General features: G+C 42.7%; 1 protein-coding gene across 2 annotated transcripts; it reads left to right on the top strand.

Moving 5' to 3' along the window:
* The first annotated feature begins 5,579 nt into the window (after nt 1-5,579).
* On the top strand, nt 5,580-14,304 carry Npy2r (neuropeptide Y receptor Y2). Of its 2 annotated transcripts, XM_004655883.2 has the most exons (3): nt 5,646-5,772; nt 12,030-12,159; nt 12,499-14,304. In XM_004655883.2, the coding sequence occupies exons 2-3, from the start codon at nt 12,069-12,071 to the stop codon at nt 13,215-13,217; spliced, it is 810 nt and encodes a 269-aa protein (XP_004655940.1). In that variant the 5' UTR covers nt 5,646-5,772; nt 12,030-12,068; the 3' UTR covers nt 13,218-14,304. The 2 variants fall into 2 exon arrangements, with proteins under 2 accessions (XP_004655939.1, XP_004655940.1); XM_004655882.2 differs by having other exon boundaries at nt 5,580-5,772; nt 12,030-14,304.
* Nucleotides 14,305-14,635: the final 331 nt, after the last annotated feature.

Below are 14,635 nucleotides of genomic sequence, written 5' to 3' on the forward strand. Positions count from 1 at the left end.
CTTATTGTAGGGGAAATGTTTTGGTTTTCTCTTTACTCATTGAGTCACTTTGGTTCAGGTTTATGCAACGTGAACTTGGGTTAAGGGAAATTGAAAGGTGGCTTTCTCATTCCCTGTTGGAATTAATACAAAAGAAATAACTGGACAAGTTGATAGCAAAACACACACAAGAGACTGTTTTTGTCTGCAACAAAGATAACTAATCAGGATATACTTCTCCGATTTAAGCCCACTCAAAAGATGATATATGTACATAATGGACCAAGATCTGTGATATATTGTTATGTTTATGAAGTTTACATAAGGTTAGAAATCAGTTAACTCACAAGATTTTATATCAATCTTCCAATGATATTTATTATGGATAAAAAAAATAGACCCAAACAATCCACTGTCCCTACGTGGCTATTTATTTTTGTGTGCAAATTAGTTAAGGTTCAGTTAAATTTAAGATTCTGTCTTACGTGAAATAGCCCAATTCAAGTGCTCCATAGCCCCAAGCGTCAGTTGCTCCAGTTTTGGGTGCAGGGCACTGCAAGCCGCCATGACGGCTGCCCTTGTCTGTGCTCACTTAACAGTGCTCATGAATTACTTTGATAATCTAAATTAAAATGGAATTATTTATACCTGGGATAGTGCTTTTGCTCCTGAAATGAACTTAGACAGAAGAAAATCCATATTATGATTTACCTTACCTAATAAGTACACCACATAATAAGTCCTCTATCCTGAAGCTATGGAATTTTTTAAATGCATGCACCACCACCTTGTGCATCTGGTTGCACGTGGGTCCTGGAGAATCCAACCTGGGTCCTTTGGCTTTGCTGGTAAGTACATTAACCTCCAAGCCATCTCTCCATCCTGAATTTTTTTATTTTTAAATGATTTCCTCTAATTTGTTGATTATAGCTACCTAAAGTATCCAAAAAAATCACTAATTAATCAATCTTTTATTGCACTCTTTTAGGAACACCAGTTAAACCAAAAATAGAAAATTACTTATCTAGTGATATAATTTGGATCTGTAGTGTCCTCTAATATCCAACATTTTGAATGTCTTGCCACTAGTTAGTAAAGGTGATAGAAACTGACTTAGGACCAGTCTTCTAGAGGCTGGGGACATGTCTTTGAGGGGAACATTAGGATCTCAGGCCTTTCTTCCCCCCTTTTTCTCTCCTTATCTCCACTGCTGGTTGGTAAGCAGGGTTTGATCCTCCATATTCCCTCTGTCATGATACCCTGCCTCACCACACTACAAAACCATGAGCCAAACCAAACCTTTTGGTTAGTAATCTCAAACATTTGTTAAAGTAATAGAAAACCAGCACATTTGGCATATTGTACATTGCAGATTAGAGGAAAATGGTAGTAGAGCCATATTTTACATTTATCAAATAATGTTTGAGGCTACAACACTGGAGGCTCATGGACCAGCCTACAAATCTTTCTCTGTGGACTGTAGTTTCCTCCTTATCAGAGTATTTACTCTCTGTGATTTCAGTTATTTAGTGACTAAGTAGAAAATTCCAGAAAGAAACTATCTACAAGTTTAAAATTGCATACTACTCTGAGCAATAGGATGAAGTCTGTCTGTTCTGTCTTGCTCTAACCTCTCCAGAGGATGAGTCAGCCCTTGATCTGGCATGCCTGTGATGTGTTTGTTACCAGCTCATGGTCCACTTGGGTGGGAGTCACCTCAGTTATTGTATGATAAAGTCACACTTATTTTACTTAATAATGACCATGAAGTGCAAGAATAGTGATGCTGTCAACTTTGATGGGACAAAGAGAAGTCAGAAAGTGCCTCTGTCAAAGTGTCACCTCCCATCATCACCAGAAACAAGAGTGAGGATACTACAGGAAGATGTGTAGGGGTCACTACAGTGATAAAACTTTAATCTGCTCTACTCTTATAAATAATGCTCTATTATTAGTCTCTTCCTTGCCTAACTTATAATTAGATGTTATCACAGGCCTGGTTTCAGACATTCACTAGGAAACCTCCAACAGGTTTTCCATAGGAAATTAATCAGTTTAAAGTTAACAGGAACCCCCCAAAATAAACTAAAAGTGGCTAAAGGCAAGAAAAAAAAGTCCTTTAACCTTTTTTTTAAGGGAGTATTTGATATTTTTTCCCCTTATCTCTTTTTCCCTGAAGTAGTTCCCTCCCTATATCTCTTTTTCCTTAAACTTAACTCCCTCTCTGGAACTCTTAAGGGAATTCCCCTCCTTATAAAACAATCCCATCAGAGTCACCAGGTGGTTCCCCTGCTTGGGACCCCTCCTGCTTCATAGAGCCTGCCTTCTTCCTTCCTTAAAAGGTGTACTTAAATCATCTCCTGTGGTTGTGGATCTCATTCCTTAAATGTGTCATAAGAAAACTTGGAGGCCACTGACTCAGTGACACTTTTGTGTGGACATGATAGTCCAGCACTCTAACTCTTGGGTTAGTCCTCCAAGAGCTGAGACTGGCTCTATGGCTTTCAAAAGTACCCCAAATTTCTCTCCTTTCCTTCCTCCCTTCCTCCTTTCCTTCCTTCCTACTTTCTGTCTAGTTATTTCCTTATTTATTTTGGTCTGTTCACTTGGAACTTGGACTTTGAGTACATTAATTTCCATCATTTAAATCTGAGATTTTAAAAAATTTATTTGAAAGAGAGAAAAAGAGAAAGAGAGAGAGAGGAGATAATGGGTGCTGCAGGCCTCTAGCCACTGCAAATGAACTCCAGATGCGTGCGCCACCCTGTGCATCTGGCTTATGTGTGTCTTGAGGAATTGAACTGAGGTCCTTTGGCTTTGCAAGTAAATGCCTTAACAGCTAAGCCATCTCTCCCATGTCAAATTTAAGAATCTTTTTTAAGTCTATGGACCTCACAACTTTTTACCAAGTCAGAGCTGGTAGTCCTGGATCTAGACCTGGCAGGGCGGGTCACTGGGAAGGAAGCTTCACCATCAGCTGTACCTGGCCTTGTGCACTTCTTGATCGATGATAACCGTCACCTGTCTCTACCCTCTCTTACAACCATAAATGAGCGTATATTCACGCCTCTGCTCCTAGCCACAGAGGCGCTGGGTTTGTGTCTTCTCCCTATTTAAAGAGCAGTTAGTATTGATTCCAGGAAGATGTGAAATGGCCCTAGGAACTCAGTGATTTGAAATAAAGGGAAGTAGCAGTCAGTAACCCTGTCCTATTGTGACTTGGATTAATTGGCATTGCTCCACCACTGTCCCAGCCTTTGTAAGTGCCGTTATAGTGTTTGTGGATGTACATCAAAGCCTCCATTATTCCTATCGCATATGGTAGATGTGCATTCAACAGCGTGATTAGCCCTTAATGCACAACACTGGCATGAGTTAATTGACAAAACTGCCTTTGATCATATGATACACAATAAAGTAGCCTTAATCTTGAAGAATTAGCATCCCATTTAATTCTGTTCTTGACTAACATGTTAATCCAAGGGTTCATTTATTCTCACTGGAGTTGCTGGACCACATGTTACTACGAACCAAGTGAATCTTTTTAACTGCATATGTGTCTATAAAGGAGTGAGTTCAACATTTACATATGGCTGTGTGAAAGTCAATTCTACATGAGGCATCCGTGTTTTGTGCAATCACTATTACAGAAATCAGCTGAATCCTGAAAGCAATTATTTTAAAGAATAATGCTTGTCTGCTTTTTTTTTTTACGTTTATCTTCATATAATTTTCAAGGCCTTCTTGGGCTTCAGAACCACAAGAAGGACTGGCTATGTAGATCTGTGGCAGAGTACTTGTGTAGCATGCTCCAGTTTCTAGTTTCAAAGACACACCTCTCTCTCTCTCCCTCTCTCTCTCTCTCTCTCTCTCTCTCTCTCTCTCTCTCTCTCTATATATATATATATATATATATATATATATATATGACTCAATTAAAACACATATGAGCAAAGGATATTTCCCTAAAGTAAAAACCAAAAGTGCTTATATCAAAAACTATTTTAGAGTGGAACCTGTTAGAACATCTTGGATGTTTCCAGCTCTACTCACTTGTATCTTGGTAACTGAAAAGCCCACCCCTCTTTGTCTTGCAAATAATTTTGTGTGTATAAAGATGCAGTATACTTAGTTTGTGCTGTAGCCCCTCACAGGATGGAAAACCCAGACATCTCAAGGGGAGCCTTTAACTAATACACTACAGAATTTTTATTCCCTGTTTTAACAGCTAAGTGTGTTTCTTATTTCTGAGTCAGATCAACGAAACCAAATCACCTTTAAAAAGATATTTCAGAGAAGTTTCAAGAGAACCGGTTTGAGCATCCTCATTTCAGAAATAAGTAAGGGCGGGAGGCAGGGAGGGAAGGAGAAAAAAAGAGAAAGGGAGAGAGAACACTAGCGTAGAGAGGGAAAGTGATTTGTCTGGTTGGTTAAACAAAGATGGGACTTGGTAGACTCTACCGCCCCTGTAAGGATGATCTAGGGAAATGACTGGCAGTGAACTTCTGGAAGGAGTCTGCTCGAGTTGTTGGTGGACGAATGTGGAATGTGCTAACTGATGGTCTTTTTGGCACAGAATCCAGAACCCTGCAGGCTGAAGGCCTCCATCCGGAGCTGGGGACCAGAAGCTCTGGGGAACATTTCCTAGGGCACGTGCTGGCTGTGGCTCTCAGTAGGGAGGGAGGGAGAGGGAGCAGAGAAAGAGAGACAGAGAGAGAGAGAGAGAGAGACAGAGACAGAGAGAGAGAGAGAGGGGGGGGAGGAGAGATCTGGAAGCTCAAAGTCCTAGCTGAAAAAGAAAGGTCTTGTTTGACTTAAGAACTATTGCTTTTCTCTCCTTTTCCAGTCCCAGCACACCGCCACTGGCTGCTGCTAGCTTTGGACCTGCATCATCGGCGCTGCTCAACTTAGAAACTGTCCACGAAGGACGGACACCTGTTAAGGGGATCCGGACTCGCTTCACCTTCCAGCTGGCTCTCCGCAGCCGCGCCTTTACCCGAGCAGCCCTGGCGCTCCAGCCCTGGGCGAGCTGCTCAGTGGATGCCCTTGCACCACCCAGACCCGCTCTTTCCGTGGTCCTGGGCAGGTCCACTTTTGCTCTTGGGGAACAAAACAGGAAGCGGCTCCCAGTTGGGAGTGGGATCTCCCTGCCCTGCCTCTCCATCCTCCCACCTCTCCAGGTCTGGCCAGGGACCGCAGCTCCTGCGTCCTGAGCTGGGTCTCTAGCCTAAGGATTTGGTACTTAGAGACACCCAAGGGGAGCTAGAGAAGCTGCAGGTAGGGTTGGGGGGCACCCGCGATGGGGGGCTGCACTGGGTAGCATCCACAGGCGTCCGGGCTTCCTTAAGGCAGCGGTCAGCCAGTGGACATGGTACCCGGTTTCCTGGGCAGGAAAACTTCGCATTCAGCATCCTCTCAGCTGCGAAGCCTTCGGCATCTCCGCACGCACCCGCACCCGTGTCTTTTCCCGGCAGGGTGGGGTCTGCCTCCCACCCTCTTCTTCCTTCGGACCCTCCCACCGGCCCCCACCCGCCTACCCCGCGCTGGGCTGTGCGCGGCGCAGTGCGGTGCAGAGGTCCGCGGCGGAGCCCAGCAGCAGCGTTCGCCGCCACCGCTCCCGCGCCCTCCCGCCGCCACCGCTCGCTGGCGCGCCCTAGAAGGTCCCATCCCACAGAAGCAGACCTGCTTGGGGAGCCTCCCAGGGTCGTTTTCTGGGCTGGCCATCTACATAATCACCCGGGCTGCACCCTTCTTGCTTCCACATTTGAGCAGAAACACAAGGGCGCCGATTCAGTAAGTATAAGTTGGAATTCCTCCTCCTCTTCCTTCTGAGATGTGAACTTCCCAGAAGGATCCCAAGGTCTTGTCCTTGCGGAGTGCCTGGGGACCACGGAAACCCTCTCGGAAGCTAACACCGAAGCACTCGCTCCGTGTTTTGGTGGCAAATGGGTTTGAAGGAGGTTATATATACCGTTTCAATATCTTACTTTTGCTAGAATTTTTGTAAGCACCTGTAAAAAGTGCATGGTCAAATTAGTGCTTTAAAGTTGTCCAATAATAGACACAATTGGTTAATCATCCATTTTTTTTTTCCTCCAGAATGATTCACCCACTAGTAGTAATATATGGTGGTCTGGAAGATGGTTGCACTTTTGCAATGCTGACACATCTGTTACAACTCAGGACTTTAAGAGACAATGCTGTTCTCAAAGGAAGGCCAGAAGTTTAAATACAGGAGAGAAAGAGGCATTCTCAGGCTTTCTGATGAATATATTTATTGATCTCATTAGGCAAACAACCATGTCTTGCCTACTATGCAGCATTCTTTGAAAGACTCCCCTCCTCATATTGTCTACTAGAGGGTGAGGAGCAGAGTAAAAGCGTGTGGCAAGAGGTCAGAGATCTTCCTCTCTGAGGCGGGGGCGGGGGTAAGGTGTCTAGCTTTACTAAGACCAACTTCCATCATCCCCGTTGCAGAAAGAACTATTGCAAAGCCCACAGATTTAAACATGCAGTCAAAGCATGAAGGGATCACTGATTTGCAGAACTCTGAGTCTCGGAAGAAACAAAACCCATTTCCTATACAATAAAGAAACGTCGAAACGTTTCTGGCACAAAGCCTTGTAAACTTCACTTGTTCAAGAAAACAGCATTCATAGCTTTGCATTTCTGGAACAACCTTAAAGTCTCATTTTGCCCCATTTCAAGACAAGGGGTTTCCTCCTTCGGCTGGGGCTTTGCAGCTTTGAAGGCAGAGGTTCCCTCTGTGAGCTCCTTTCCTCCTTTTCCTCTTTTTCTGTTTTTTTTTTTTCTTTTATTTTTCTGAAACACTGCTCTGCAGTGATACATTCTCTGTTCAGGCCAAAGCTTTGCCCTGGCTGCAGGCCAGTTGTGTGCTTAAGAACAGTTTATAGTGTCCACACACTAATAGCTTTGCTGATCAATAATTAGTCCTGTAGAAAAGTTGTAAATAAAAGGGCTCTGGAATAAAGAAAATAGGACTGAAAAGGAAGAGAAAATAGTAAATCAAATGCACTCCTACTTCCATCGTTAGTCAGTCATGTGCTTGTTCTCAAGTCATCTGCACACTCTGCCGACTTGGGCCTTTGGAGCGCCATTACATTTGTTCGTGATCTGACTGGACCAACAGGCTGTGTGCAGTCAGAGTCTCTTGGCCTATGGGAAATGATGCATCCAATCAACTAGACCCTTCATCAGGTGATTTGAATGGTGCATCTCCCTTTCCTCTAGTTATTAGAGAATGGGGCCAAGGGGAAAAGGGGGCTGGTTTCCTTGGAACATTCTATTTGACATCCATGTGGAGAGACCTAGGATACATCAATATGGAAAATACACAAGTATGTGGAAACTCCCAGGCTCCTGTGGACAGTAAGAATACTAGAAGATAGTATTGTGTGTGTGTGTGTGTGTGTGTGTGTGTGTGTGTGTGTGTGTATGTGTGTACAGAGAAGAAACAGAAGAAAAAAAACTGGAGAGAGGTAAACACTTGAAAGTAGTTTCTTCAGGCTACACACTGGCTGTCAAATTAAAAGGTTCTTAGGAAGTGACTGAGAGAGTCTAAGGACAAATTTCTTGTAGAAACAATGATCTGATTAAGAACAAGAAAATAAGCATGTGGTTGTTTTATGTGCAGCAAGAAGTCCTATGTGGGATTATCTCAGCAAAGGAAAAGACCAACAGTACATATTTCAATTAAACAGGTGACATTGGTTATTAGTAAAATTGTACTTTCTTTTCTGAAACTATTGAGTAGCTTTCTGTACTATATGATGTGCTGGGGACTTAACAATGGGGGAACATCTAGTTTCTGTCATCAGTTTGCTGTGGTGGGTTCCAGAAAGGAGCAGTTGCAATATGGTCTGTGGTGGGCTGTGAGTTTGCTAGGATAAGTGAGAGACTTCTCACCTCAGCACAGGGAAAGCAGAGAGGCATGGACAAAGCTGAGTTGTTACTGAAGATGCACATTGGGGTGTCAAGAGAGACCAGGGCACAGGGCTGGACAGAGATGCTGTGCTGTCAAGCCCTGAATGCCATATTAAGCAGTTGGAGCTTCCCTCTGTTGGCAACAGTTATTATCCAATGTGGGTGAATATCCTGTAGAAGGAGAGCAAATTAAAGTATACTTTTAGCATATGGAGCAGATAAGAATCTATTTGTGAATGTAAAAAAGAAAGAATTGATATATATACATATAATATATGTGGGGAACCAAATAGGGGACGTAAGGGTCACTCAGGGATTAGCAAAAACAGAAAGTCATTACAACCCCCAGCTGGAGAGGTATAGAGAGGAGAGAATGTGACCTAGGCTCAGAAGCCAGGCTCATCCACTGGAAACAGCCATAATGGGACCATCACATGGAAACAAAAGCCACAGAAAAGCTGCTGAAGCACTCCTTGGTACATAGAGTAAGCAAGAAGCAAGCCAAGGTGTCTTTCTTCCTTCCGCCCGTACTTACCTCCCAGTCATGTAATTGGGAGCCTGAGAGTGAGAAGACTGAGAAACTCAGCCTTCCTGTGGTCCAGAGCAGGTCAGGAATGGGATGAAGCTGGGGGCACACAAGGCCAGCCAGGCATTGTCCATCACCTGAATAAATATGATTCATCTGCAATGGTGGATGATGCTATTATGATTAATAAAACATATTCATTAAAAGAGGTTCTGAATAATAGCACATCCTTTTGTGATTGTGCACGTAGTCACAGGGCATTGCCATTAGGGTGTTGGATCCAAGCGCTCCTTACACACTCAACAGTGGAAGTTTTATAGTAAAAACAAAACAAAACAAAAAACCCAACAATGTATTGTGTTATTTTCTGCACTCTAGGAATTCTAACAAAATTTTATGTTCACATATTGTTGCAGTCCGGTCCGCATTGCTGGTAGAAATCACCCAACCAAGAGTAGCTTCTGGGAAAAAGAGGTATATTTTGGCTTACAGGCTTGAGGGGAAGCTTCATGATGGCAGGGGGAAACGATGGCATGAGCAGAGGGTGGACATCACCCCCTGGCCAACATAAGATGGAACACAGCAACAGGAGGGTGTGCCAAACACTGGCATGGGGAAACTGGCTATAAAGCCCATAAGCCCGCCCCCAACAATACACTCCCTCCAGGAGGCATTAATTCCCAAATCTCCATCAGCTGGGGAGCTAGCATTCAGAACACCTAAGTTTATGGGGGACACCTGCATCAAACCACCACATTCCGCCCCTGGCCCCCATAAACTGATATCCATACATGATGTAAAATACAATGCATTCAGTCTGATTTTAAAAGTCCCCATAGTTTTTATCAATTCCAATGATGTTCATACATTCCCATAGTCCAAGATCTTTTAACTGAGCCATAATACCAAAAAATAACCTCAAAAAACCCATAATGGCACAGAATAAATATTCACACTGCAAAAGATGGCATTGGGCATAGCAAAGAAACATTCAACCAATACAAGATTTAAAACAACTGGGACAAACATCAAACTCTGTAGCTTCAAGTCCAGCAACTCTAGCCAGTGACAAATCTTCAAGTCCAATAATTCTAACAGCAACAAGTCTCTGGCATTCCAATTCCGCCCCTCCAGCTAGGCTACACACAGTCCTGGGAAACTTCATCGGGGCCGGCAGCTCCTCGGCAGCCATCTCATGGTCCTGGCATCTCCACTGGGTCTCCACTGCAAGCCACGGTTCATCTTCATGGCCCCATGGGGTCTCTATGCAGGCAACCAGCAAACCCGCTTCACACTGCCCATGGCCATTTCCAAAACACAAGACCGTGTTGCAAACTCAATGACCCTCTTTTCAGCATTTCTTATACTCCACAATACCAGGTAGGGTGCCAATTTGTTAATCCAGGGGGGAATAAAGCAGACTTTGAAGAACAGGACTCCTTGAGCACTCAGGCCCCTTTCAAAAGAGTCGACATTCTTTCTGTTGCCCCAGCACAGGTCAGCTAGCCCAGTCTCAAAAGTTGTAATCTCTCAGTTGCAGCTGAACGGGCAGTAGTTCACCCAAAGATTTTTCTTTCTGTGCCATATTCCTCTGCTCACACCAGTTCATTTCTACGCTAAGCAACCCTGCACAACTTCTCAGGACACGGGCACAAGAGCAAGCTTCTCACACAAACTGCTAGCCCAGTCCAGGCACAGCTCTTTCTCACCCTCATAAGCCAAACCTCACAGTCCATAGTTCTTACTGCATTCAGGTCTTAGAGCTCAGACCAGAATAGTCCATTAAGCTGTACTTACAGCACTGCAAGGCATCCCTTAGGCCAAGGTTTCAACTCCTTCCACATTCCTCTTGAAAATCAGCTACAAAAGGCCAAAGCCACATAGTCAGGTGTCTAGCAGCAACCCCACTCCCGGTACCACTTTACTGTTGCAGTCTGGTCTGCATTGCTGGTAGAAATCACCCAACCAAGAGTAGCTTCTGGGAAAAAGAGGTTTATTTTGGCTTACAGGCTTGAAGGGAAGCTTCATGATGGCAGGGGGAAACGATGGCATGAGCAGAGGGTGGACATCACCCCCTGGCCAACATAAGATGGAACACAGCAACAGGAGGGTGTGCCAAACACTGGCATGGGGAAACTGGCTATAAAGCCCATAAGCCCGCCCCCAACAATACACTCCCTCCAGGAGGCATTAATTCCCAAATCTCCATCAGCTGGGGAGCTAGCATTCAGAACACCTAAGTTTATGGGGGACACCTGCATCAAATCACCACACATATGAATTTCAGAAAGACTATATAATGTCAGAGTAAACTTAAGCAAGTAACATGTAAGACCATTGGCATACAGAATGATTTGATCCCCCAGATCAAGTCCTCCTTCCTGGTATATGCTCTTAATGGTCGACTGAATGGTTATTCAATTAAGTGTACATACTACCTAGGTGAAACTTGCTTGATTTTACCTGTTATACAAATTAATGAATTAATCAATGAATATCTAAGGGAGAAGAAATACTATATATGACTATTAGAGTAATTATGGTGAAAAATTGAGAATACCACCACCAAAGGGGTAGATATTCATAGCAGGCCAGTTTTGTCATTCTTTGAGGCATGGTGACTCAAGGAAACAAGAAAACCTATAGTGGCTACTGCATTTTAAACTTTAACTGTTATGATCAATGTGTGGGCTGCAGTGAATTGCATAGGCAAGCAAATACTGAGGTGTGCAGTTGGGAAGCAGGTAAGAAAAGTGTCAAATTAGTATATGTAGTGGTTAGGTAGAGAGCAGATTTTTAAATGTAGTTTTTGTATAGAACTCCTCTCTGTGTTACATAGGAGGAAGTTTCTTTCACCTTATTAAGAACTAACTTCTGTACCTAGACTATCATTTTTAACACAACCCGTTACACTAAAAACAATGGCTATTGAAGAGTCCTGTTTGTTTGATCATATACTTATGAAGTTCAGATACTCAGCAGAGGGGTTTAATATTTGTCCCTTCTCTATACAGTGTATTGCTGTGTATTTATATATTTAAAACAGACTGAGATTTTCCTTTAAATTAATTTGGGGAATTTATATAATTTGAAACTATAAATGTGATTTTTATAGTATTAAAATTCACCGATACAAATATAACTTCAATATATAAAAGTTTATCATCCTACATAAAATATTTATAATCCAGCCAGGCATGGTGGCACACACCTTCAATCCCAGCACCTGGGAGGCAGAGGTAGGAGGATCACTGTGAGTTCAAGGCCACCCTGAGACTACATAGTGAATTCCAGGTCAGCCTGGGCTAGAGTGAAACCTTACCTCAAAAAAACAACAAAAAAAAATGTTACATTCTTGCCATCACAGTGTACATTTTAAGGACCTGATGTCATGGATCTCTTTGATGAATAAACTTAAGTAAAGGACTGTGTCATAAAGATCTTACACTATGATGTACCTTTAGCAATCAGAAACCAGCTATATTGAACCTCAAGTAAAATTAAACCAATATTTATTTCTTTGCCTTGATTTGGTATTTTCCTTGTGTTATACATGTCTGTATTACTGTTTTAATTGTAGATTCTTCGACTGTTTGCAGAGAGTGTCATTGTGCTGAAAATGGGCCCAGTAGGCACAGAGGTGGATGAGAATCACACAGTGGAAGAAGTGAAAGTGGAATCTTATGCGCCAGGGCGCACCACTCCCCGAGGTGAGCTGCTCCCTGACCCTGAGCCTGAGCTCATAGATAGCACCAAGTTGGTCGAGGTGCAGGTGGTCCTCATCTTGGCATACTGCTCCATCATTGTGCTGGGGGTAGTTGGAAACTCCCTGGTGATCCACGTAGTAATCAAATTCAAGAGCATGCGTACAGTAACCAACTTTTTCATTGCCAACCTGGCTGTGGCTGATCTTCTGGTGAACACCCTGTGCCTCCCATTCACTCTTACCTATACCTTAATGGGGGAGTGGAAAATGGGACCTGTCCTGTGTCACCTGGTACCCTATGCCCAGGGTCTGGCAGTTCAAGTGTCCACAATCACTTTGACAGTCATTGCTCTGGACCGTCATCGTTGCATTGTTTACCATCTAGAGAGCAAGATCTCCAAGCGACTCAGCTTCCTGATCATTGGCTTGGCATGGGGCATAAGTGCCCTGCTGGCCAGTCCCCTGGCTATCTTCCGGGAATACTCACTGATTGAGATTATCCCAGATTTTGAGATTGTTGCCTGCACTGAGAAGTGGCCTGGTGAGGAGAGAAACATGTATGGCACAATATACAGTCTTTCCTCCTTGCTGATCTTGTATGTTCTGCCCCTGGGAATCATCTCTTTCTCCTATACCCGTATCTGGAGTAAGCTAAAGAACCATGTGAGCCCTGGAGCTGCGAGTGACCATTACCATCAGCGAAGGCACAAAATGACCAAAATGCTGGTGTGTGTGGTGGTGGTGTTTGCAGTCAGCTGGCTGCCCCTCCATGCATTCCAGCTTGCTGTGGACATTGACAACCAGGTCCTGGACCTAAAGGAATACAAACTCATCTTCACAGTGCTCCACATCATCGCAATGTGTTCCACCTTTGCCAACCCTTTCCTCTATGGCTGGATGAACAGCAACTATAGAAAAGCTTTCCTGTCAGCCTTCCGCTGTGAGCAGAGGTTAGATGCCATTCACTCAGAGGTGTCCATGACCTTCAAGGCAAAAAAGAACCTGGAGGTCAAAAAGAACAATGGTCTCACTGATTCTTTCTCAGAGGCCACCAATGTGTAAGGAAACAGATATGAAAACAAAGTAGATGAATTCTGACCATAGATATCAGTCTGGTTAAGGAAGGTTTGCTCATTGGCTCATGCATGCTGATCTCCCAAGTGAAAGACAAAAATAAATCAAAATAAAAAAGTATGTGAGTGGAAGCATTCAACAGTGCGATTCTTGGAAAACTGACCATCAGGGCTGAGGTAAAATACCTCATATTCAAGGAGCAGGAACATTGTGGTGGTGCTGCTTAATTGGTAGGTTAAATCATGAATAAGAGAGGTAAATACCTTTGACTATTTTCCAAGAGTGAAGAACTCCTAAGGAAGCAGTTGTTATCTTCAGCATTGCTTCAAGGTAGGGGAACATTCACTGACAAAGCATGGTAGAACCAGCACTGGTATGCTGTGTACTTCACCATTCCCACCTCATTGGATGAAAACTGACTGAGCACAAATTTCTCTTGGGAGCCATAGACTCTCTGCTATGTTGTCTTGCTTTTATTGTTCTTCCTACAGATGAAATCCAAATGAGAACACTCTAGGTAAACATTGCTACTCATGGGAATGACTTCAAGGTAACTTTGAGGGAGTAAGTTAAAATTTGCTATATGATTAAGATTTTTGGCAAGGATAGTGGAAATACTGACTCCTCAGTGAGCAACCCCTCTTAAAATAACATGCATATTTGTGCGAACAAATTGACTCATGGTCAAAGACTGAAATTCTTAGACCTACAAGAAACATAAACCATTACTTAATTTCTCATGTAGAGTTATTCTTTGAAGAGCTGGTATTTAGATAACAAGTAAGCAACTTATCTCTTTAACTATTGTCAATTGTTACATCATTTTGGACTCATATTACTTCTGCGATCATTTATATATGGGAGTAAACATTGCACTCAAAAACAAATCATAGTAGAAGATAATTTTGTGACTTTTATAACATTTTGTGGTTAGTTGTAAGCATGTTTTGCACAGGCACATGGCTATTGTGGTTTCAGATGCTACAGTATAATTTTCTTTGGGCTTGCAACTTTCATTGACCCACTCACTCATAATAAGTAAAAGTGTAAGTTCATTAATGTGGACCAATCTATTCAGCACTGGATTCATTTCACTTTGCACATATTCCATTTCAATTAATTTCATGTAGTTTTATTCTTTTCAAAATAATTATCCATATTTTTTGTACCATGAACATGTACATAATAATAGTATATAACTCTAAATAGAGGAACATAGATACTATAGAATTTTTCTTTTAATGATTTTGTGATTATAATTTTTCTTCAAATAGTTACCCAACCAAAGATGCTTAAAACTTTATGATGTTCATGTAAAATAAATGAGGTATTAAAATGCTTCACTTCTTTAAATAAGAGTAAAAGAGCTTTATTGTAGTTATATTTTTGTAAATGTGGCAGGCAGA

Source organism: Jaculus jaculus, chromosome 12, assembly GCF_020740685.1.
Source record: "Jaculus jaculus isolate mJacJac1 chromosome 12, mJacJac1.mat.Y.cur, whole genome shotgun sequence".
NCBI classification, from domain to species: Eukaryota; Metazoa; Chordata; class Mammalia; order Rodentia; family Dipodidae; genus Jaculus; species Jaculus jaculus.

What these genes read in the sequence shown, in the direction of transcription:
- Npy2r (XM_004655882.2), top strand. Translation starts at nt 12,069, where the DNA reads ATGGGCCCAGTAGGCACAGAGGTGGATGAGAATCACACAGTGGAAGAA.